The following is a 26,835-nucleotide window of genomic DNA, read 5'->3' as shown; positions in this document are numbered from 1 at the left end:
ACATAACTGGTATATCGGGAGGTCTTATATTACTTTGGAATCCCTAACATTCAATCTCAAGCACATGATGTCTAACCAAAATTATTTGTCTTTCATTTGGTTATGTACATAGGATCTTGGAAGATTTCATTATCGCAAGTGTATATGCTCCATAAAGGGTGATCTACATTCCATAGAGAATTCTAGAAACGGTATTTGTGTATTTCTTAAGGAGTTAAATGCAGTTAGGTTCAAAAGTGATTATCTTAATTCAACTTTTTTTACGAGGCTAGTTTAGATGCATTTAACTCATTCATTATCACACTGAATATCTTTAAATATCATATGGGGTTCTCCATTACAAATTTGTGAGCTTCGAATATGCCAAACTTAGCATGCTTTATCAGTTTCAACAATCATTGCCCAAATACTGCTTTCCATGTAAGTTTTCCTATCACCGTCCTTTCATCCTCCTTAGCTTGAATGTCAACTTTGAACCTCTAGTTTTATTTTAGGTTTTATAATAGTTGGTTACTAGATGAGAACCTTCATGTTGTGGTATCAGTGGATGTTAATTCCATGTTTTCAACTTCTAAAAACGTTGATAAGCTCAAAGCATTCCGCCTAAAATCCCTATTCTAATCCCTATTCTAATAAAAGAATAATTTTAATCTCATTTTGATATGTGTCATCATATTAGGACTCCTAATTAATACACATTTTATTCTTTTTTTTTGTCATGTGTCACCCTATTAAACCTCTTAATTAATGCATGCCACTTGTCAACCTATTAATTCTCTATTTCAAATTTTAAAAGTTTCATTTTAATTACAATAAATTAATAACAATGCAATAAAAATTAAAATAAAATTAATACAAGTTATAAGGTGATATAATTTCACATATTTATTTAAATTAACGATTATAATTGATTAATAATTTTGTGTTCTAACTATTAAAGTTTAATTAATTTTGTAGTCGTGGTTTCACGGGTTATAAACTAGTAAAATAATATGTTTATTCTCCTTTTGACATGTGTGATCTTATTAAACCTCTTAATTAATGCATATTTATATTCTTCTTTTGCCAAATGTCACCTTATTATATCTTCTAATTAATAATTGCCATTTGTCAATATATTGATTATTCATTTGAAATTTTAAATTTTCCACTCTATCTACATTAAATTAATAGCATTAAAATGAAATTAATACAAATTATAAAGTGATATAATTTCACATATTTATTTAAATCAATGATTATAATTTTATATATAATTAAAAAAATCTCTTAATTAATAGTTTATTTGAAATAATTAATTAGTAATTTTGAGGTTTTACTATAAAAGTTTACTTAATTTTACAACCGTGGTTTCCACGGTTATAAACTAGTATAAAAGAATAAAAACATATTAATTAATGAACAAAAATATAACATCGATAAGTTGGAAATGATAGCTGAATCTATACCACTTTCAAATGTGAAAAAAAAAACAAATGTATGTGAAAAAAGAATTTATTGGAGTTAGAGGTTGCTAAAATATCATATTTAAAATGAAGGCTATGTAGAATGGACAATATATCAAATGAAAGCTCTTGTTTTTCAATGATTTAATAAATCAAAATTTTGGAGGCAGGTTAAATGATATTGTTTTAAATGCAATTTGGAGCATTGATCAAAGCCTATCAAAATTAGTTCAAATCTATATTTTCTATTTATCGCAACTATCTTGTGGCACCCTTCACATGATAAAAATAAAGTTGTTATTTAGAACTATAGAGGTGAAAAATCCCAGAGCACAAGCGATTACATCTTCAAGTTTTAAGACGTTTTTGAAGCATTTTCTAAATCAACTTCTTGAGGATTCAAAAAATTTGAATCAGTTGATACCATCGAAAAAAGCCCTCGTAAAAGACGTATAATATATCGAAACAAAAATATTACGAAGGTGAACACAAATAAATAACCAACTATCCATTTTAATAATCCTAATTGTTCAAAACTCATATTCATATGTAGGAAAAACTTTCAAAAAACTGGTTACATACGGTCGTATAAATAAAAGTGTATTAAATCTTGAAATAATAAGGTGGACAAAAAAAAAAAAAAAAAAAAAAAAAAAAAAACTCGGTCGCACTGAATCGTAACCCTTTCTTGAGCCGACTCGGTTCAACTCGGGCCAACTCAGCTTAAACTCATTTCATTTTCCCCTTTTTTCCCCAATCTGTTGCTCAACACACTCCCTTCTCCTCAAGACCGCAGAGCATAAGAAACGCCTCTCGATCGGAGAATCAGCATACCAAGCTCAGAAATTAGGGTTCTTGCGTCGATAAATAATGGGGACTTTAGGAAGAGCAATCTACGTCGTCGGATCCTGGATCCGTGTAGCTGGCCAAACAGTTGATCGTGTCGGCTGCAGCCTCCAAGGCAGTCACCTCTTCGAAGAACAAGGTAAACCTCCCCCAACACAATCCTTATTTCACTCTAATTCCGAAACCCATTTCTCCTAACATCGCTCTTTTCATATTGCTTTCCATGTGTTTGTTGTAATGCCAAAGAGACCACAAACAATTTAGGGCTGAAATTGAAATAACCTCATGCTCATTTTTTTTCATCAAATTTAGATTCGTTCTTTAGAGAATCATGTTCGTTCTCACTTTCACTGTTTGTAACATGAATTTGATCTATCATGAACATATGCAAGAGTAGACTGATACGTCGAACCTTTTCTGTTCTTCGAATTGTGTTTTTAACTTATCTCGAATCTCTCTTTAGTGTCTAGGCATCGAACACTGATGAATCTGTTTAATAAAGACCCTGTGGTTGACAAAGATGCATTTGTTGCTCCTGGTGCTTCTGTAATCGGTGATGTTCAAGTAGGGCGTGGTTCCTCTATTTGGTATGGATGTGTTCTTAGAGGTAAGCAAAACTTTGACCAAATTTCTTCATATTCAGTTATTCATATTTCATACTTGTTTCAATGCTCTTAAGTCTTGTGATCTGTTGTTTTACATAATGTATGAAGTATCAATTTAAGGTTTTTCTGTGGTGTTTGATTTATCTTTTTTCAAAATTACTAATTTACCCTTCTATTTGTAGGTGATGTGAACAGTATCAGTATTGGATCTGGAACAAACATTCAAGATAATGCTCTTGTTCATGTAGCCAAATCCAACATTAGTGGAAATGTTCTCCCAACAACAATAGGAAACAATGTAACTGTAGGTGCGTATGCAAATAATAGCAACCTACTTTTTTTTTTTTTTTTTTGTCTTTTTTGTAAATTACTAATTTACCCTTTTATTTTGTAGGTCATGGTGCTGTATTACATGGATGCACTGTTGAAGATGAAGCTTTTGTGGGCATGGGTGCCACCTTGCTTGATGGGACCCACATTGAAAAAAATGCCATGGTTGCAGCTGGAGCTCTTGTTAAGCAAAACACAAGGATCCCATTTGGCGAGGTGTGTGAAAAAAAATATAAAGTTTTCATTTTTATTATTTTGAATAAATTGATTCTTTTTTATAAAAGGGATTGGAATCTGCCATGCGTTTGGTTGACAAGAAATGAAATGGAATTCACTAATAATGAGGGTATTTTGGTCTTTTTTAATGAAATTGAGTTCCTTTCACCCAACCCTAGGAATGATGAAATAGGATAATTGCATAGAATAGCAACAGGGAATGTGAAGGAATTGAATTCCATTGTTTTTGGCAACCAAACAAGGAATGGAATGGAATCACAAATTCTGATTCCAACAACGAACCAAACACGCACTAAGGATTTCATTTGGTGAATTGTGTGAAAAAAATATAAACTTTTCATTTTTATGATTTTGAATAAACTGATTGTTTTTTTTATACAGTTAGGGGACGTTTGGTTTGCAGAATGTTTTTGAAAGGAATGAAAATATGGAATGGAATTGGAATCATTCACACATTTGGTTGGCATGAAATGAAATGGAATTCACTAATAATTTTCTAATTTTTATTTATTTCAATATAAATAATGAGGGTATTTTGGTCTTTTTATGAAAAAGAAGAATGAAATTGAATTCCTTTCCAACCCTAGGAATAATGGAATAGAATTCACTAATAGTTTTCTATTTTTTTTTTCTTTTCAATATACATAATGAGGGTATTTTGGTCTTTATAATGAAAAAAGAATGAAATTGAATTCCTTTTACCCAACCCTAGGAATTCACTAATATTTTTCTATTTTTATTTATTTCAATATACTCAACGAGGGTATTTTGGTCATTTTTGTGAAAAAGAAGAATGAAATTGAATTCCTTTCACCCAACTCTAGGAACTCTAATAATTGTCTATTTTTATTTATTTCAAAATATTCAACGAGGGTATTTTGGTCTTTTTAGGAAAAAAGAAGAATGAAATCGAATTCCTTTCTCACCCAACCCTAGGAATTCACTAATAGTTTTCTATTTTTTATTTATTTCAATATACATAGTGAGGGTATTTTGGTCTTTTTAGTGAAAAAAGAAGAATGAAATTGAATTCCTTTACTAACCCAACCCTAGGAATAATGAAATGGAATTCACTATTGGTTTTCTATTTTAATTTATTTCAATATATTCAATGAGGGTATTTTGGTCTTTTTATGAAAAAAGAAGAATGAAATTGAATTCCTTTAACCCAACCCTAGGAATAATGAAATGGAATTCACTAATAATTTTCTATTTTAATTTATTTCAATATATTCAATGAGGGTATTTTGGTCATTTTAATGAAAAAAGAAGAATGAAATTAAATTCCTTTCACCCAACCCTAGGAATTCACTATTAATTTTCTATTTTTATTTATTTCAAAATAAATAACGAGGGTATTTTGGTCTTTTTTTAATGAAAAAAAAAGGAGAATGAAATAGAATTCCCTTCACCCAACCCTAGGAATAATTACATAGAATAGCAAAACGGAATACGAAGGAATTGAATCCCATCGTTTTCGGCAACTACCAAACAAGAAACGGAATGGAATCACGGATTCCGATTCCCACCACGAACCCCGCCCTAACCTTTTTAATTTTTTCAATGAATGAATGAATAGGTATGGGGAGGAAACCCCGCAAAGTTCATGAGGAAGCTAACAGAAGAAGAAATCGCATTCATATCCCAATCAGCCACAAATTACACCAACTTAGCCATGGTTCATGCTTCTGAAAACGCAAAGGGATTTGAGGAGATTGAATTGGAGAAAAAACTTCGTAAGAAATTCGCACGAAAAGATGAAGAATATGATTCCATGATTGGTGTGGTGCGTGAAACACCCGTGGAGCTTACCTTACCCGATAACATCCTACCACAAAAAGCACAAAAGACTGCCTCTTAGATATCTCACTTAGGGTTTGGGTATGATGGTAATTTTCTCATTTGATGCAAGTTTTTTCTTTTTCACAAATAATTTTTTGGGGTTTGGGTTGTTGAAAGATCTTTAATCCCGGAGGGTAATGCTTTTTAAGCATGCTTGTTGTCTATTGTCAATTTCATCATCTTGTTTTTGATTTTTATAAGGAGAGATTTTGATGTCTTAATGGAACATTAATATGAATCTATATATGTGTTTATGGAGTTTATATTATGAGGTTTGTGGTTTGTTTGTTTTACCAATTTAAATTTAAACACAACAAACACATTTCAATCATTAATTTGTTTATTATTATGTTGCTAATTCAATTACTTACTTTATTTGTTTCGTTTCTATTAAACAAAATGAAGCCATATTGTTTAAACTTTAAAGCATGATTGGACACGATCATATGGTACAAAAAGCTTTTTATTAGTAGATTGGATTCGGTGGATATAATCATGTGTCTTATCTATGCTACAAAATAAAGAGAGCTATACAACACTATTTTACCACTTTTTTCAAGATATGATGCAAGTTGCAAAGAGAATCCTATAAATATTGGAGGTATGGAGAATTGTGTATTATGTATAATGTTGTATGATTTTTAATCTCTTCTTAAAATGCTTAAAAAATATCATATTTATGTAGCAAATGATTTAGACAATAAAACATTAAGTGGAAATAATCAACTAGGGAAAAAAACAAAGGCCCACAAATGGTGATATTTAGCATAATGGATGTCTATAAAATATTGTTTGACATCATCTTTAAATGTTAGTTGTTGCATTTATATTTAGAATCAACCAATGAGAAAAATATCTTCAATTTTATGTTGTAAAAATCTAATATTTTAAAATGGGAAAACGACACTAACACATTTAAATGTTTATATCTATACTACTCATATTGCTTCAATAGATATTCGAGTTCAAACTTGTTCATACTACACTATGCAGTTTGAGTTTGATTACAAAGAAACAAGGTCGAAACATGTAACTAATCAAGTTTGGGCGTGTAATGAGTTGATTTAAATTTTATCAAGTTTTTGAGAGCTAAATAATATGTAAGTGCTAAAATCTTTAGAGAAAATAGCTCCTAAGATTGAAGCATGTAGGATTGATAAAAGATGGTTTCTAATTATTTGACCACTTGAAAAGGATTATGTTAAACCCATAACTTTTGTGTTAAGTCCGAGATATGTCCAGTTGAGCTCATCTTGTCTTTGCGATCCAAGTTTTTATGAGTTTGAAGAAGTCATAATAACGAATAAATTATTAATATAATATAATGTTCTTTAGTTATTAAAAGACGAAAGACTATAATTTGGGAGGAAAAAAGATGATAGATTATAATTGCATGCGTGCTCTAAAAATTGTCAAACTCCCGTTTACAATCATATACCCACCTTGTTGTGTAGTTCACTAACCCCTATGGTGGGCATAATTGTGATTCAAATTATATATATATATATATATATATATATATATATATATATATATATATATATATATATATATATATATATATATATATATAGAGAGAGAGAGAGAGAGAGAGAGAGAGAGAGAGAGAGAGAGAGAGAGAGAGGTTAGTGTTGGGTCTATTAGATTGCGTCATGGGCTCGATACTTAGCCCAGTTTGAATGCCGGTATTGGGCCTGTCCAACCGTGCATATTTTTGTACTAGTGTTTAGTATATAAGCTGCATGCATGCAGACTTAGTTGTTATCGCTTTCATTGTATATTTGCTTCATAGTTTTGTAAACCCTAGCTCGCCTCTACAGCGGAAGTTCTTCATCGAGCTCTGCTGAGGCGTGACTCTATTTTGAATCATAAGCATACATTTGATTCTGATCTGTGTTCATTCTCTTATTGTTTTTAATTGTTTGATTTCTATAATCTTGCCTGTGAAAGATCTAATCGATCTAAGAGTTTTAAACTCATCAATGGGTATCAGAGTAGCAGACTGTGTAATTCATACACATCTCTTCTGTCGTAGAAGTTCTTAGGGTTTTTAATTCCGCATTGATTGATATTTATTGAGCCATCACTCTATATTGACGTAGCTCATTAATTGTTGACCTAACCCTAACGATATATTACAAGTCTGATCTTTTACAGGTTATCGATCAAAAGTATTTACAATGTCCATGGATGATTCACAAACCAATCCGATCAATATCTCCAATAGCATAGGGTCTACAACAAGAATACCGATCTTGTATACACAAGACTATGAAGTTTGGACGCATCACTTTGAAGACTACGTGATTGGATCGGAGGATAATGGTTATTTAATTTGGGAAGCTATTACTGCAGGCCCATTCGCTCACTCAAGCACATCTAAGATTGTTAAAACACAGAAAGAATACAATCAGCTTGTTAATAATGTCAAAGATATTCCTCAGGATGAAAAGGAGAAGTTTCAATGTAATATCAAGGCCCTGAGAATGATAAGGTTTGCGCTGCAGTCAGATACGTTTCGTTTAGTGAGTTCTTGTACTACAGCTAAAGAGATCTGGGATAGATTAAAAGAATTGTATTCCACAGATGGAGACTTGGAACATTCTATCCAAACTCTCTTGCTGTCTGAATTTGGTGACTTTAAGCAGAAGCCTGAAGAAAAGCTTGTTCAAACTTTTGATCACTTCAATCATCTTTTAAGTAAAATGATAAAGCATGGCATTGAAAGGAAAGTTATCGAACAAAAGGTTACCTTCATGAATGGTCTCAGACCCGAATGGATGGCTGTTGTGTCAACAGTCAAAGCTAATGAACAGTTCAAGTCTTATTCTCTCGCAAAAGTAGTTGGTATTTTAAAATCCCATGAGAATTCTTTATCTAAGGAAACGAATGTGGTTTATAGTATGGGTTCTTTAGCTCTTGTCTCCAAAGGAAAGAGTTCGGTTGAAGAAGAAGAGGAATTAGATCTTGCAAATTATGATCTAACCGGTGAAGAATACGCCATGATGGTGTCCAATCCTAGAAAATTCATTAAGAAGAAATTCCCAGCCAATAAGAACCGAAAATGGGAGGGTAGTTACAGCGCCGAAAGGATCAAGGAGGAACCGAAGATGGGATCAAAGTCTGAAGAGTCAAAGAAAGAAGCAAAAGTTGGAGGAGACTCAGGATTCGACTGCCATTACTGTGGAGGCAAAAATCATTTTGCTAAAGACTGTATGTTGAGAAAGAAAGAAGAAAAGAAAAACGAAGATGATGAGGAAGCGAGCCTCCTAAGAAGATTGGAGGAAATAAAGAAAAGAAAGTCTGCTGCTAATAACTCTACCATGAATGCTTTAATTGTGCAGGATACAAACAACAGTGATGAATTTGGTGGTGTGGAGGTCTGGTCCACAGATTCGGAGGATGATGAAGTCAGGAAGCCCACTCATGGAAAGGTTATGATGGCAAAAGAAGAACATGCTACGGGAAGATGCTTTGTAGTGACCGAGGGTGTGTCCCAAATCAGAGGATACACGACTGATGGGGGAGTTGAAGAGGAAAAGGAGCGAGAGGATAGATGTTTTGCTGCCAAGCCTATCAGTGCTCAGATCAACGAATGTGATGAGTTGATCAAAAAGGTACAAAATATTCTTGCTTCTCTAAAAATATCTGTTAATAATTATGAAAAGGAATTAAATAACTTAAAATCAAAATTCTCAAGCATAAGTAGCAGTCTCACCCAAACCCGTGTCACAAATTCTAATCTAACTGATCAAATCAGCAAGATTTCTTCAAAGAGTGAGGAACGAAGGATGTGGATCGAGCAAAAGGAAAAGGAGTTAATTAGATCTAAAGATGATTCTATTTATTTGCAAAGAGACAATCTTAAACTTCTTAAATAGCAAAATGTGTTTTGTTTAATTGCTAAAAGACTCTATTTTAACATCACACAGTTGCATCTTGATTGTGAAATAGGGAAGAAGATACATCGTATGATTTTACCCTTCCTTGAATTAAAGGAGGATGAAATAGATGCTGAAGCCTACAACTGTGAAAGTGTTGTATCTTCTGATGAAGTGTCTCCAGCGTATAAAATAGGTTTGGACAAAACTGAATCTTACATAAAGTCCAAGGACCACAAGGACATGCTCAAAAATCTGTTAGACGAAAATGATAGATTGAAATTGAGAGCCGAAACTATACAAAAATTTGACTCTTTGAATGCCAATTTAAGCTCAGAAAATAAAATTGATGTTGAAAATACATCTGAACTTAATGAGGATGATGATATGAGTGAAATTTCTGTAGAGGATTTGGTGGACTGTTCTGAATTAGCCAAAAACGAACCTAAGTCACACAAGAACCTAATTTCTGAAAACTCCGTTGAGTTTGCTCGTTCGTCTATCGACAAAACCAAAGTCCTCAAAGCTAAAGCTGTTGTATACCAAAAGGTTCAAACTATCCCAAACCAAGTCTACACAGTACCAGGAGTCACTTCACAACAAACTGCAGAGTTAACAACTATGGTAGAAGAAGACAACACTAGTGGATGTGACGAATTCTTCTGGTCGGCCCCAATAGACAACGCAGATGAGATGAAGGGTCTTTCTCAGAAAACTTCATGGAGAGTGAAAGGTAGATACATACCTGAACCACTAAATGAGCCTACAAAGTATGATGTGCCGAGCACAAGTGGAAATAAAACCCCTTTGGACGAACCGATGCAAACCACTAGTGATAATTCTTTAGCAAAAAGTAAATGCTGTGCCCATGCTTTGAAACGAAAGGTCAACATTCACAGAAATCCAAAACAGGTGGCTGATCGAAAGCATCAAAGAAATCTGAGATACAAGAAGAATCTTTCAGAGAGAAAACAGTTTTGGAATTCTCAAAATCCTGATTTTGTAAGGATAGAAAGGAAGAAAAAATCACAAGAAGACTCAAGGAATCGAAAGGTAAGTTTCGGTCCCTCGTCAGGAATAAATCAAAAGAGCAGTTTCAGTCCTCACCACAACACCAACCGAAAGGATGGTTTCGGTCCTTCGACTAATAGGAACCGAAAGGATGGTTTCGGTCCTTCGACCAATAGGAACCAAAAGGGTGGTTTCGGTCCATCGACTGAAAACAACCGAAAGGAGAGTTTCGGCCCTTCACCTATTAACAACTGAAAGAACGGTTTCGGTCGCTTCTCCAATAACAACCGAAAGGAGAGCTTCGATCCCTCGTCCATTAACAACCGAAAGGAGAGTTTCGGTCCCCATCCATACAAGTCTAATCAGAAAAACCGGGATTCTAAAGTCACTTCCAAGGGAAAAGAAAAACTCTACCCTGAAGACAACATCAAAAACACCAGTCCTATTAAATCAACAAAAATTAAAGTTTTCACCTTTAAAAGAAAAGATGAAACAACTTTAATTAAACGCACATACATAGTTGATATTTCTCTTACTATTCTTTGCTTAATTTTTTGCAGGTTATGAGTGACGAGCAATTTGTCGAAGAATGGTACATCGATAGTGGTTGCTCGCGTCACATGACAGGAAGAAAGGAAGAACTGAGAGAGTTTCGTTCTCTCAAGGATGGTGGCATTGTAAAGTACGACAACAACTCTTTTGGAACTATCAAAGGCTATGGGATGATCACTAATGGCGAGTTCTCTATAAGGAAGGTAGCTTATGTTGAAGGACTACAACACAATCTCATCAGCTTATCACAACTGGTGGTTGGTACTGGATTAAAAGTATCATTCGATGATGAAGGCTCAGATGTTGTCGAGAATAGATCAAACAACATTATGTTGAAATCAAAGCGAAAAGGGGAAATGTATCCTTTGAAGCTCAATCCAATTAGAGGTAAACCAGCTCAATGCTTGCTAACAAAGGCTCACTCTGATGAAAGCTGGTTATGACATAGAAGACTATCTCATCTGAACTTCAAGGATATCAACAAGTTGGTTTTGGGTGATCACGTTCGAGGTCTTCTAGTTCTAAAATTTGATAAAGAACATCTCTGTGCAGCGTGTGAAATGGGAAAGCAGAGTCAGCAAAGTCATCCTTCTATTATCAACACTAAGGTGATAGAACCATTGGAGTTATTGCATATCGATCTATGTGGTCCATCGTCCATCGAAAGCATTGGAGGAAACAAATACATTCTGGTTATTTTGGATGATTTCTCAAGATTTACATGGACTTTCTTTCTCAAGAAAAAGTATGAAGCCACTCCGAAGCTCAAGCTCTTTAGTAAACAAATTGAAACGCAACTAAGAAAAGTAGTTCGTAATATAAGGAGCGACAATGGCCTGGAATTCACGAACAAAGATTTTGAAGATTTTCTTGCTGAAAAAGGGACAACTTATAATTTCTCAGCCCTTATACTCCGCAGCTAAATGCCATTGTTGAAAGGAGAAACCAATCCTGTGTGAAGCAGCTCGAACTATGTTATGCTTCGCGCCCTTACCTTTGTATTTCTGGGCTGATGCAATTGCGGCTGCATGTTATAATCAAAATAGATCATACTTGAATAAGCGATTCTCAATTACCCCTTATGAGATTCTGAACAATCGAAAACCAAACGTGAAATTCTTTCATGTGTTCGGTTCAAGATGTTTCATCTTCAACTCCAAAGAGAATCGAAACAAGTTCGATGTTAAGGCGGATGAAAGAATTTTCTTAGGCTACTCCCTGAACTCCAAGGCGTATAGAGTTCTCAATAAACGCTCAAAAAAATTGAAGAAACGTACTATGTCACCTTTGACGATAGTTATGTTAAGAAAATAAAATCAACAGAAGATGCACCGCAAGATATATTTCCAAAGAATGGTCAGGTTACTATCTCCATCTCAAATCTTTTCGACCAATTCATGCTCCTGTTTGATGAGCCTCAAAAGGCGATTGACTCTGAATCAACTGCAAAACCCAACAAAGTTGATAATCTGAAACAAGTTATAGACGATGCTGCTAAGAAGATGACTGATGATCAATCCAAAGAAACCGAAGGTGCAGACACGAGCGAACCTTCTGGTGACCGACCTAATGTCCAGGGGGAGGGTTCCTCTCCTCATCACGATCAAGGATCTTCATTCTAGGGGGAGAACTCATCACTAAATACATCAAGCTCTACTGAAATTCCAGCCAATGAAGGGGATACAAATGTGTTGGATATAGTGTCTAAGTCCATAACTTTATTTGGTATGTACTTGACCCGACCCGGCATGATCCATTTAGGTTGCATGGCATTGCAATACTTGGATAGACAAAATGAGAGAAAGTACACTTGTGATTATTAATATATTATAAGTTCTAATATATTAATAATAGTATTATTTAATTAGTATTGATCAAGTATTAATCTAGTATTAATTTGGTGATCAAGTTGAAACTAATTAAATATATGGGGTTGATTATGACAATCATCTAAACTTTTATAGTTGATTAAATGATCCGTGGTTTATGGGTTATGGATATAACCATTTGGAGCTCCATGGATAGTCCATGGGAGTTACAAACCCATTGGTCATGAGAATGGAAGAGTCATGACAATTATGAGTCTTCATGATGAAACCCTAATTGTGACACCACTATAAAAGGGACCCCATGGCTAGGAAAATCGGATACTAGAGTATTCTTGTGAGGGCATAACTGATTTTGAAGTGTAGAAGTATTCTCTCTAGTTATTCCAAGGTTGTAGTGTTGTGTGAAGCATTTGAGGCACACCATTTAGGGTGTTAGGATCACAAAGTCTTGAAGGAATCCAAGCAACAACAAGGTATGTATTTCTACTAGTTTTTTATGTATTATGTATTCCCCATGCCATGCTAGTTAGGAAATAACTTTGAAATAGAAATTTGCATGTATATAGAGAAAACATAGATTCAAGGTTATTAGGGTTGCATGTACACTTAGGAAGTGTTAGAATGCTCAAAACCCATCAGTGGTATCAGAGCCTACGTTTGTTTTCTATATACTTGATGCAAAACTACTTAAAAATCGAAAAATCTGCTCACTGACGACTGGACTCGCCGAGTTCATGGGGAGGACTCGGAGAGTCCATGAACAAATTCATCCTACTCGACGAGTAGAATCTTGCACTTGACGAGTAGGAGCGTGTTGGGTAGTTTTTTCATGTTTTGTTGCTGGAAATGGATTAATATCATTATCCCAATCTGTTTTGGGCTTGTAAAATCTGTTTTTCAAAATGATAATGAATATGTTAACCCATTTTACATGACTTTTATTAATTTTCAAGTATTGTATATGTTTATATGATTTCTTGAAATTGCTTGACATGAATTTGTGTTCTTATGAGTTTTTAGAAGATCATAGGAATTATGTGTAACCTCCATGTGTGTTTAATTCATGATCTTAATGGCAATGATGGTGTCCATAACTTGTCCTCAAGTTATGGATAACCAAAAGTTACTTCTTTAAACTGTGATTAAAGAACTAAAGAGGTTTCATAAAATGAAGAGTCTTCATTTTTATGAACCATTAAAACTCATAAGTTACAAATTGAAGAGACTTGGAATAGTTTCAATTCTTGCCCTCAAGTTTTGGAATTTGAAAAGTCTTACACTTTAATATTTTAATTCCAAATTAAACCTTAGATTTTTAAATAGTTTAAAAATCAATACTTACACTATTATTATAATTTTATTATATAGATATGTATAAGAATATGCCATTCTTACCGTTAGTAGGCCTCATTCACGAAGCCAGTCTATAAGGGGGATATAAGGTTGTTGCCTATAAAATGGTGACTTTTAGGGTGTCCACTCTCACCCACCGCTTCCTTGATCGGTGGAGGGTCGTTAGCCGAACGGGTAGGATACGACTTTTTACACTCATAAAAGCATAATGAATTATAAAGTAACTATACATTATAAATTCCCAATCTGAGTTACTTTAGGAAAATGTGAAATTGGTGCTAGCCCATAAAATTACACTTTGTACCTTACCAAGTTGTTAGTGGAGCGTGTGTGGTTAACCGACACACTAACATGGACTAGTAAGAGTGGCAAACGGTAACTTGACTTTATTATAGATCGGTGGAGCGTGTGTGGTTAACCGACACATCGATTAGGTAATATTGTTGAGGGTACCAAGTCAATTTGTATGTTTGTGATCCTCGACATTCCAGTCACAAACTTGAGAGGGCACAATCGAGATTCAAACATGCCATTGAAAGTTCAATGTATCTCAAAAGATCTTGGAGTTTCAAATCCAATTAAAACTTAATTATATTTCGTTTTTCATGGTGGAAATTGGTAAATCGTCATTTACCTACCTTCAACTATTTTATAACTTGGATTACGACATCCCTTTTCCAGTTATAAATAGGTTGTTGGATCCTAGCCTTAATATTTCATATTGGGTGTTATATTAAGGACTTTAAATCAACTAACTTGAATTTCTCCCATTATAGATGTCTAGTTTAGACAGCTATGGTCTTGCCAAATCTTTAGGAAGAAGCTTCCTAATGAAGATGATATCCGAAATGGCAACCAAGGTGAAAGATCAATCCCTTTGTTGTGCATTAGTGGGACTGGAAATCATACTTCACTTCCTCCATATCCTCCAATAAATCTCCCTATCCCACAAGTTTCAAGACCCGATAAGTTCAAAGTCACTCAATCCCTATTGGCAAACAAAGTCTATATGTGCTTAGGTCTTGGAGATTAAGTCACATATTGGCCAACTGGGAGAGTCGGGTGTCGAAGTCTTAAGGTAGCTGGTTGTTGACTTGGTCACTCCTTGATGACAGATCACGACATGAACCTTAATGATCTTACCTATTTGCTTGATGATGCTGAATCAGCAGTGATTTGGAGCATTGGTAAAGCAAAATTTGATTGGAATATCAACTTCCCAAATTTCCATGGACATTGACAATGGTAACATTGGAAGTCCAAAAAACCTTTCTCTTCCCAATTGAAAGGGATTGGCCATAGTCAACTCGGTTGACCAAATGGTAGATAGAAAGGCTAAGCCTGTGATAGTCCCGTGTACCGTTTCCAAAGAGTCCATATGTTTCTGTTGCCAAAGGAAGGGCATTGGTTGTGAAGCTGCCAAATTTACCTAAAAGTCCATAAGGATAGTAAAGTCAAATATTTGACTCTACTTCAGGTAAAGTCCATTGTCTAACTCTATTAAGTTTCTATTATGAGATTCTTATTGCATGATGTGACTAGGTCACATGTTGATGTTTTAAGAATCAAAGAAAAGTGAAGAAACTTAAAGGAAGTATATGCTGATTCTGATCGGGAAGAGGGATTTTGATCGCATGGTTCGGTGATCAGAATTTTGAGCTATTACTTAAGAGTTGAGACATATTGCTTAGGAATAGATAACAACAAGGTTTTCATATGGGTTGTAAGGATAAGTTTTCCGCAAAGTTTTAAAATAAAGAAAAGTTTTGATTTTATTTATTTTAAGTATCCTTACAATGGCATTTGTGAAAAATTGTTGATTATATGTTTCCATTAATAGCAATATTTGAAAATGGATTTGATTCTTTCATTTTTGGTATTATCATAATTTACCAAATAAGGAAAGATTCTCATCACCCAAGTTTCAGTTAGATAGAAACTTGGAATCATGCAACTTGTATTGTATGATGAATGAGAAGTTTTCGTCTTTGGGAAATTAAGACTAATTCCTTGTTCACATGCACATGTGAGTCAAGTGAAGGACTAAAAGATTGGGTACACTTGGTTGTGTGTTGGTCATGTCCACCACAAAGGTTGATAAGATTATTCATTATGATTTACTAAAGTTTAGTAAATATGGTTATACTTACAAGTTTAAGTATAATTCTGGATCATTGAAGAGTTTCAATGATAGACAGAATGAGTAAGAAGAATCAAATAAGGCAAAAAGATAAAAGCTTCTCCAATATGAAGAGATGGGAGAGTACTTGAGTATTTTGTTTTATTATTATCTTAGTGATTATGAAACCATATCACAATTGATCCTCTAAGGACACCTTAGTTCATTTGTTTGGCTAAGGAGAGGAATCATGAGTTATTGAAATGGTTAAATCAAAAGATAAATCATACATAAAAATCAAATCTTAGAGTCATACTCCAAGATTGAGCCATTGAGTGACATATTCGTTAGAAAGTTTATAACAATTATAAAATGTAGAGTAATATGTTTCCTACTCTTGTATATTTGAGATTGGTTAGTTGTGATGTTTTGGATAAAACAAAGACCAACTAAGTCGAATTATGGGAAGTGTTTAACTTGATAAGAATCAACACTAACTATTGAACATTTGTTTTGTCAAGGAATGGTTCTTGACAAAGAGAATCATATATGTCAAGAGGTCAGTGGGAGTCTTAAAAAGATCTTAAGATAGGTTCAAGAACTAATCAAGAGTTTTGTTAATCACTAGCCCACGACTTGAGGTTTGTAACATATCATGTTGACATATTCTGTGCTCATCCCAGTTAAAGTTGGCTTTGAATTGGAGTTCTGAGAGTTCTCGACTGTTTGCATAACAACCTGGAAGCAATGGTAGGCCCTTGTGCTGTCGGGTGGCAAGAAATTAAGATTCACAAGTTCAATCCATATGAATTTGGAAGTGTCACTAACCTAGTCCTGTGATTATGGTTTTGAAAAAATTCACATGGAAAAGAACACATACACCTTAAAATCTAGGTGTCATAAGGTTTCTCTTCGATTCATGAAAATGATGGCGAGGAAACGCTTCCACTAAGAAGATTTTAAGTAGATAGCGGTTGTGATATTTGCATTCTCATATAGTTAGTGGAGCGTGTGTGGTTAACCGACACACTAACTAGTGAGAATTGCAAAAGGTCTAGACAAACATGTGAGCTATCTAAGGAAAGGTGTATGTTTTTTGATAAAGACTTATCAAAGAAATATAGTATTAGAAATATGAACTTTGGTAAGAAAGTCAATAAAGTATTGATTTCTAGAAGTCCAGTTGATTTTTGAGTACATGTCAAAGCTAGTAGGAGGATAAAGTGTTATGATGGTAATCATTATGCTAGTGGGAGCATGATGATTATGTTAAGTATTGCAAGTTAGCAATGTTAATTATAGAAAAAAAAAGTTTCAATTTGCTTTGAAAAGTTGTTTTGCTATAATTAAGGGAGAAGATTTTATACTTCACTCCAATTCTACAAGCTTAGATTGATATTTTAATATACTTTAGTCAAGAATATATATAAATGTTATGCTGGAATGGTTCAACATAAGGAAATTCTATATATGTTAGCTTAGATTGAGAATTTAATCTACTTTAGTCAAGAATATATATGAATGTTATGTTGGAATGGTTCAACATAAGGAAATTCTATACATGTTGCGTTCTCAAAATTCGATTATGATTACGACATCCTTCTTCATAGTTCGAATTATGAAAACATGGCAAATAAAAATCTTATAGCATAAATTATGTCCCATATGCTTTGGGTATAACTTTGATTACATGTGCTATAATATTCATTCATTCTAAATTTTCCAAATGCCTAGGGCATTAAGATGGAAAAAGGAATAGAACTGTAAATGACTAAAATGATTAAGCAAATTGTCGAGGACAATCTGAGGTTTACCAAAGATTGGTTGCTCATGGACAATTAGAAGAATAGAGTAAGGACCATATTGACATATTTGAAAAGAGGCAACTCTTGTTCAGAAGTGATGGTCAAAATGGTAATATGGAATTGTCTCCATAGGTGGAAGTTACTCTTTGAATCTATTTAAGATTAAAAAACTTAATGCTAAGAAGGATGTTCAAAGGAATGTACTTTGAATTTGAGACTTCATTTCCATGGAATTGTTTTCCATTGGAATGCTTTGTAATGTTTGTTGCCAAGTCTTTGTGACTTCTGTGCATAGTCATTACAAGGGGATCGTTGCATATAAGTTTAGAATCTAACAGATTACTGTAAATGGCAAGAGTTTGGTATTCTTGCATTTACAACAAGGATTGGAATTGTCAAATGAGCATCATTGGAATATTATCAATTGATCTATTTCACAAAGAGAGGACCATATGTAAACATAGTATGCATACTTGGAGTATGGCATAATTGTTGTTTGGAAAACCATAGTGTACAGGCTTGGAGCATGAGACAACTAATGTTTTAATTGAAGCATAAAGTTGATTAATCGAAACATAAATAATGAGTAATCAATATGGTGCTTAAATAAAAGGTGGTTTATTTACATTCAAAGTGTTGGGGCCATATAAGATTAGTATTATTCTTGTGTTTCACTTTGCATGTTTTGACTTCCAGAATAATTATGTTATGGTATATATCATATTATTCAAACCATCTACAGTCAGTCATATGTTGGAAGTAGATATGAATCAAGACTGTCATGAATTTGGCTTGTATGATTTGTCTAAAGTGCTTTAGACAATGCAATGGTTGCTGCAACATTCATAAGTACTCATAAGGGCTGAGTATTGGATTCAACCCACGCTCACTTGCATCACTTCATGGAATTTATCTTGAGTAATCGTGAGACGGTAATATCATATAAATCTTCAGACCTAGAGATATGAGTTGTTGACTATGAGTTGGTTATTCATTTATTGTACGAAAACGCATTGGTAACTCGATGTTATAAAACGTGCCTTTGTGAATAATTCAACAAGTAGTTAATACAAGCATATCAGTCGAAGTTTATCTATTCCTTCTAGAATAGAAGTGATATCTGGGCCCATCGATGATATGGTTTTGACCTATGTACCGGGCCCGGTTAGAACCTAATTGATGTGTTCAATTTAGTTCTATGTCGAAACAAATCAGAGATGGAGAAACAAATGTTGGACAATAAGTAAGACCATGTTCCATGTGTTTGTCCGGCTGATATCATGAGAACAGAGGATTATATGATCACTTATCTTAAATGGCGTATCATCATCATCTTAGTTCCGAGAGACTTTGAAAGAGCTACGATTGCTAGTCGGATTTTGAAGTCATATTTGCAAATATAGTTATTAGACTTATCCAAGTGGGAGACTGTTGGATATAGTGTCTAAGTCCATAACTTTATTTGGTATGTACTTGACCCGACCCAACATGGTCCATTTGGGTTGCATGGCATTGCAATACTTGGATAGACAAAATGAGAGAAAGTACACTTGTGATTATGAATATATTATAAGTTCTAATATATTAATAATAGTATTATTTAATTAGTATTGATCAAGTATTAATCTAGTATTAATTTGGTGATCAAGTTGAAACTAATTAAATATATGGGGTTGATTATGACAATCATCTAAACTTTTATAGTTGATTAAATGATCCATGGTTTATGGGTTATGGATATAACCATTTGGAGCTCCATGGATAGTCCATGGGAGTTACAAATCTATGGGTCATGAGAATGGAAGAGTCATGACAATTATGAGTGTTCATGATGAAACCCTGATTGTGACACCACTATAAAAGGGACCCCATGGCTAGGAAAATCGGAGACTAGAGTATTCTTGTGAAGGCATAGCCGATTTTGAAGTGTAGAAGTATTCTCTCTAGTTATTCCAAGGTTGTAGTGCTATGTGAAGCATTTGAGGCACAACATTTGGGGTGCTAGGCTCACAAAGTCTTAAAGGAATCCAAGCAACAACAAGGTATGTATTTCTACTAGTTTTTTATGTATTATGTATTCCCCATGCCATGCTAGTTAGGAAATAACCTTGAAATAGAAATTTGCATGTATATTGAGAAAACATAGATTCAAGGTTATTAGGGTTGCATGTACAATTAGGCAGTGTTAGAATGCTCAAAACCCATCAAAATGCTGGTCCTGAACATGAATTATTCTTCGAGGGGGAGAACACCAATATTGGTGATGATGACATTCTGTCTGAACTAGAGGAAGAAATTAATGCTGAATTAGATCCTATCTATGATCCAAAGTTTCCTCCACTTATCAAATGGACCAAAGATCATCCTCAAAGTCAAATTATTGGGGAATCCTCAGAAAAAGTGTTAACTCGCTCTTAAATCAAAGTGAAACAGGCTGCACTCTTTTCAAAAGTCGAGTTTCGCATGTTCAGTTCATTCGTTTCCAAAGTTGAACCAAAAACCGGTAACTCAGCTCTTGATCATTCAGACTAGGTTCAAGCTATGCAGGATGAGTTAAACGAGTTTGAACGAAACAAGGTATGTCGTCTTTTTCCAACTCCAAAGGATGCTTCGGTTGTCGGTCTCAAATGGGTGTTCAGAAACAAGATGGCCAAAGAGGGGAATGTCATTCGTAACAAAGCGAGACTGTTCGTCAAAGGATATTGTCAGGAAAAGGGAATCGATTATGAAGAAACCTTCGCTCCTGTGGCAAGATTAGAATCTGTTCGTATCTTTCTTGCTTATGCTGGTCACAAGAACTTTGAAGTCTATCCGATGGACGTCAAATGTGCTTTCCTCAACGGTGAACTTGAAGAAACCGTATATGTTGAGCAACCGCTAGGCTTCGTGAACGAGAAGTATCCCGATCATTGTTATATCCTTGACAAAGCTGTATATAGCCTTAAACAGGCTCTTAGAGCATGGTATGAAACTCTCACTCGTTTCTTAAAAATGTCTAAATTCAAACAAGGTTTGGTTTACCCAACCTTCTTTCGTAAGCGAGAAGGTAACAACCTTATGATTGTCCAAATTTATGTTGATGACATCATCTTTGGCTCCACGAATCCTAGCTTAACAACTGAATTCAGAAAGTTGATGGAAACTAAATTTGAGATGAGCTCAATGGGTCCCATTAACTTTTTTCTTGGATTGAACATTAGATAGGGACCCGAAGGCATTTTTATTAATCAGGAAGCATATACCAAGACTTTGCTAACCAAGTTTGGAATGATGGGAGACTCCAAAGTGAAAGTGCCTATGGCTTTTGGAACTAAACTCACACCATCATTGGAGAAACCAGCAGCTGATGTAACACTTTATCGAAAGATGATTAGGTCTCTGATGTATCTTACAGCCAGTAGACCTGATATAATGTTCTCTGTCTGCTACTGTGCGTGATTTCAAGCCAACCCACGAGAACCTCATTTTCAAGCCGTGAAGAACATCTTTCGCTATCTGAAGCGAACCTCCTCTCTCGGTCTGTGGTATCCATCCAATTCAGGATTCTTTGTTCAAGAATTTTCAGATGCTGATTTAGGTGGCTGTTGATTAGATCGTAAAAGCACCATAGGAGGATGTCAATTTCTAGATGGTAAATTAGTCAGTTGGCAATCGAAGAAACAAACCTGTGTTTCGCTATCCACTACAGAAGCCGAATATAGTGCTGCAGCATCTTGTACATCTCAAGTCGTATGGATACAAAGTCAACTCCGGGATTATGGGCTAAACATGAAGAAAATCCCGCTGTATTGTGATTCTGAAAGCGCAATTAGGATTTGTCACAACCCCATGCAACATTCAAAGACTAAGCATATAGCACTGAGGTACCATTTCATCAAGGATCACGTCGAAGATGGTAACGTAGAAATTCACTTCGTCAGAACGAATGATCAATTGGCAAACATATTCACGAAGGCCTTACCTAAAGCAGGCTTCAATAAGATTCTACAAGGCCTAGGAATGATGCAAGCCGAATCTGTACCGAAATCGCCTTCGCTTCCATAAAGGTAACAAGCGAAATAGAGCGAGTCGAAATGAACCGAACGTTCGGTCTATTTCGGGTTCGGTCCTTCTGAACTCGTTCGTTTTTTTTAAGTCATTTCAATTGTTTTCCTATGTACATCTTTTCATTACTTTTTTTCTACTTATAAAATCCCAAAAATATTTTTCTTATATAAAAATACTTAAGAAATCCAAAAATATTTTTTTCTTTCGTTCAATTGGTCAATTCTCTCAAAATACAAAAATATATATTTTTTATTTATTTATTTTTTAATTTTTGTCTAAATATGATTCACAATGGCAATGCTAAGGCAGGTAAATGGTTTTACTAGTTAGGAGTCCCTAGAAGCATGTTGCTATATATTGTCTAAAGCCTCGACAGATTTTGAGTGAAGCCTTAATAACATGATATATACCAATCGTGTTTTCCCAATCCAGGCTATTCTATTCACTCTAATCATGAGCTACCTTACTCTACTCAAATTGAGTTTAGAGTTTTCTGCCTGGCCTTTCTTTTCTTTAAAGCAGAGGTACATTCGTTTCTTATACCATTTTCATCATTTTTCTCCATTATAACTCGTTTCATCAATATAACCCCTAAGACTTTCAGTCCTAACCACTGAGGTTTATGGTTATACCAAGCCTTTGTTCATGATCTTAGTTTCATGCCACTATGTACTAAGTGAAACCCAAAATTCAACACCACTAATGAATTGACGGTGAATTCAAAAATTCAAGATCTTACTTGTAACCCTATGAACTTTTTTTTTTCTTTTGAGTGATATTTATGAGTTTGCCTTTCACCAAGGCTTCTCTAACCCTAAAAGATCTAGTTTTTTTTTTTTTTTTTTTTTTTTTTTTTTTTTTTTTTTTTTTTGGAGATTTCTTCCTTCCCTCGTCACTATAAAGTTTATCATACCTACTTGTTCAACATATCACAATGATCTCACAAGTACTTCATTCAGTTTTGGTCTTATGTTAAGTATAAAAATTATGAATTGAAGCGAAAGCCACCCTCTTTAACCTTCAAAAGATGCCTTTCAAAACTTCTCAACAAGTTTTTGATCGTTATTCAATGGAAAACCAAGCAAGCACTTTAATGTCTCGCTTGACTTTGAAGGAAGTGATTTCTACCCAGAATCAATTGTCTTATGTCTGCTTACGACATCATAGATTATCCCTAAAATTTTGTTTTATTTCTTTATCTTTTACACCCTATGCACGAAAATTTTTAATTTTCCAAATTATAGTTTTATTCAGAATGATCATTAAAACGCTAAGGGCAACAAAGATTCAAATGCTGTATGGAGAAACGATTGGGATAAAGTGGAAGCTGAATCAGCAGCTATCCAAACGATTTGACGATTTGAAAAAGAGCATTTTATTAAAAAGCGTGTAAAAAGGAAACGTCTTTCTCTCTCCTGCGTCATCTTAGGCATGCCAACTGTTCACCTATCAAGTCGGGCGCTATTTTTGAAATAATCCAAGATTTCAGCCGGATTTTTCTCTCTCTTCCTTGTACGTATAAAAGGAATTGGAACGCTACTCTCTCAACCTTTATCACTTCCCAAAATCTCTCAAAGAACACCGGTGATTCTCTGAAACTGTTCATCGTCTTCTTCAAGCTACAACAATGGCAGAATCATCATCAGTTCACGATACTTCAGTTCTTCAACCTCTTCTCATCATCAAACCCCAGCAGAATCTGATCATCGATCTCACCCCATTCGTCTATGAGCCCTATATGCTGTATGTGGTTGAGTGTCTCAAATACTCACCACTCGTCGATGCACTGACTAAAGTTGAAGTTGTTCCCATGTCGTGCTTGTCTCTTGTCTACTCTACTGCATTCTATGACAGGATTAATGAATGAATTCACTTTGAACTCCACGATGAGAAGACCTCAATCTACAAGCATCGATTATATGCCCTACTTGGTCTTTCTCAAGATCCATCTCTGGTAAACCCCGAGTCCATTACAACTAGTCAATTGTTCACCATGTTCTATCAGATGGGGTATACTGAAACCCTAACCACCATTACGAAGTTCAAGAAGTTTTGCCTTCCTCCTCAATGGAATGGCCTTTTTACATTGTTGTTCAAGGGACTATTGGAGCGAAGTGCTGGCTCCGATGGTGCAAGAAAATCCTTCATGAAGGTACTGTATGGGTTGTACAATGGAATTGACCTAGATTATGGGTCAATTATCTGGCCGCAGTTGGTTCAAAGCTTGGTCTCTTCGTCAAGGCATTCTGAGAGTTCCTGTGGATGATTTAGGATGATCATCACGAATTGGGTAATGGACCGTCTACGTGTTCCAATAATGGCGGACTCTTTGCTCTCATCCATCGCTACCTTTCATACGACAAAGATCATCATTACTGATCCATCCAAGTTCTCATTTATTGGATCCATTCCTGAAGCAATGCTCAGTCGTATTTCTGAGTCGAGTAACGTTCTTCAACAGTACAGGAAGCATCCATCTGCTGGACCAAGAGAGCTTACACCTGTAATGGTTTGGTCTATTGAAGAGGCTGACAAGCCAGCCAATAGGGTCAAGAATCTTGAAACACAGAAGGAAGGACCATGATTAGGAAAACTAAGGGGCAAACCCCCAAGAAGCGAAAATCTGATAAAGCTGCCCCTTCTCAGGCTCAACCGAAAAAGCTAAAGAAGCCCGCTAGGAGACTTATTCTACAATCTTCAAGTGATTCAGATTCAGAATATGTCCCTCCTAAGCACAAGAACGCTCCTCCATCAGAATCTGAGAGTGAAAGTTCAGAAGATAAGGCTTCGGGCCGAGGTGACACTCCGCCTCGCTCCCCTACCCTAGAAATTCCATTTCGCTCTAATCCTTCTTCACCTCCACCTGTAACAATCCCAGTTTCAATCCCTCCTATCTCTCCGATTATCACCTCTCAACCATTCACTACAATTCCTATTCCCACTCCTATTTTCACAAATACCACCACTACCATAACCGAACCTCCTATCACAACCGAACCTCCATGTAGCACCTGGTTCCTGGTACGTAAAAATTTATCCAAGTAATTGTCATTTTAGCCTTGGACTCAACGAGTTGTAGGTCCGACTCGCCGAGTAGGGACACGGTCCGGGGGCACGCTTAAGTTGGCGACTCGGCGAGTCCATATCCTGGACTCGGCGAGTCACTGCTGTTTGATGAAACCCTAATTCCAAGGGTTTGCCTCCTATTTAAGCTAGCTTGTGCGACCCAAGCTCGCCCCCTTTCACCCTCAGAGTGCCCTACATCAAACCCTAACCCGTTTCTTGTAAGATTGAAGTGATTAGAGTGATTCCTTGAAGTTTTTGGGAGAAGAAGGAGAGTAGAGCAAGAAAAGGAGAAGGAGACCAGATATCTTGGTACTATTTCAGAGTTCTCTGAGGTATATCTCTACTCTATTCTGTTTGCATGCTTAAAACCCCATTAGATCACCTTTTGAGCTCTTCTTGAACCTTTTCCAAGCTTGTGCATGAAGTAGAATTCGTAATAGGTTAAATATCCGCTAGAACTAGTCATGTTTGAGCTCCAGAAGCTCAGATCTATAACCTTTATGGGAGTAAATTGCTTGAATGTCCTAGATCTACCTTCTTAGCCATTATTTTGCCCCTAATCCCCATTCTATGCATTTCTACACATAAAGTTGGAAACTTTATGTGTAAACCAGGCCCCAGGATCCCAGATCTATGAATGGCATGAGTTGGATCCAAGCAAAATCGCGTTTATGGTTTTTGCATGTGGCCGACTCGGCGATTCGTTCATCTGACTCGGCGAGTCGGGTCGCGAGTCCCAGGGTTGTTCCCTTTTTTTGTTTGCGAGTTGGAGTAGTGAGTCATAGGGTATGACTCAGTGGGTTGGAAGCCAGACTCACTCATGAGGTCACTCGGCGAGTCAATGCCATGACTCGGCGAGTTCATGGCAATCTTCTTGTCTCAAGAACAACTCGACGAGTTGTTCATACAACTCGGCGAGTCACAACTTAGAGTGTTCTTCGTATGAAGGCGAACTCGGCGAGTTGTTCATATAACTCGGTGAGTAGGATGAAGGACTATTGGACTTGGGTATAGAAAAAGGGACTCGGCGAGTCGGCAAGCCAACTCGGTGAGTTTGGTCAACTGGCAGTTGACTGTGACTTGACTCATAGCTTGTTAAAGGTAAATGGGCAATTTACCCTGAGGGCGGTTAGCAGTATTTGACTAAGTGTTTGGTGGGAATTTTAGCTGGAGGATTTCCAGAGCAGCAGCAGCAGCAGACAGACTATTCCCACATAGATCAGTAGCTACTACGAGGTGAGTTACCTTCCAGTAACGGTGGGTCTACGGCCACAATGCCGGCCCACCAGTAGGAGTTGTATGATGGATGAATGTCTCTGTGATATTCATCTAAGGTTGCTACTACCTATGATATGTTTATGTGCTAGTATGATATGCTGCTATGTGCTAGTGACGGTAGGGGGAGATAGTCCCCAGATTACCGGTCGATAGGGCCGAAGGGGCGGTCATGCCCAGCCATGCTAGATAGATTACGAGATATATGTGCTATGTGGTAGTAGTAGGGGGTGAAATAGTCCCCAGTATCCGGTCGAGAGGACCGAAGGGGGAGACCAGCACCCAGATATGCTAGTTAGTATCCGGTCGAGAGGACCGAAGGGGAGGCAAGCTCCCAGTTATGCTAGACAGTATCCGGTCGAGAGGACCGAAGGGGTAGGTCGGGCACCCAGATATGCCTGATGATATATGCATGTTATGTGATTGTATGGTATGTGGTAGGTTGGGGGAACTCACTAAGCTTCGTGCTTACAGTTTTCAGTTTTGGTTTCAGGTACCTCTTATTCGAAGGGGAAGGAGCTGGCGCGGTAGCAGCCCATCACACACATGCTTCGTATTCCGCATCATGAGAACTTCCTGGGGATTTGTACTC

General features: G+C 35.8%; 1 protein-coding gene across 1 annotated transcript; it reads left to right on the top strand.

Moving 5' to 3' along the window:
• Positions 1-2,204: 2,204 nt before the first annotated feature.
• On the top strand, positions 2,205-5,568 carry LOC145036900 (gamma carbonic anhydrase 2, mitochondrial-like). The gene is made up of 5 exons (XM_078985425.1): positions 2,205-2,430; positions 2,755-2,898; positions 3,079-3,204; positions 3,291-3,442; positions 5,043-5,568. The coding sequence occupies exons 1-5, from the start codon at positions 2,316-2,318 to the stop codon at positions 5,322-5,324; spliced, it is 819 nt and encodes a 272-aa protein (XP_078841551.1). The 5' UTR covers positions 2,205-2,315; the 3' UTR covers positions 5,325-5,568.
• The last annotated feature ends 21,267 nt before the right edge of the window (positions 5,569-26,835 follow it).

The sequence above is a fragment of the Lactuca saligna genome, chromosome 3, assembly GCF_052625555.1.
Source record: "Lactuca saligna cultivar CGN05327 chromosome 3, ASM5262555v1, whole genome shotgun sequence".
Taxonomy (NCBI): domain Eukaryota; kingdom Viridiplantae; phylum Streptophyta; class Magnoliopsida; order Asterales; family Asteraceae; genus Lactuca; species Lactuca saligna.
This window is presented reverse-complemented; position numbering and strand designations above follow the sequence as displayed.

Bases quoted from the DNA above. Each gene is read 5' to 3' on its own strand.
- LOC145036900 (XM_078985425.1), top strand. From the start codon at position 2,316: ATGGGGACTTTAGGAAGAGCAATCTACGTCGTCGGATCCTGGATCCGT. The intron at 2,899-3,078 runs GTAAGCAAAACT...TTCTATTTGTAG, and splicing joins GTATGGATGTGTTCTTAGAG to GTGATGTGAACAGTATCAGT. The intron at 3,205-3,290 runs GTGCGTATGCAA...TTTATTTTGTAG, and splicing joins AGGAAACAATGTAACTGTAG to GTCATGGTGCTGTATTACAT.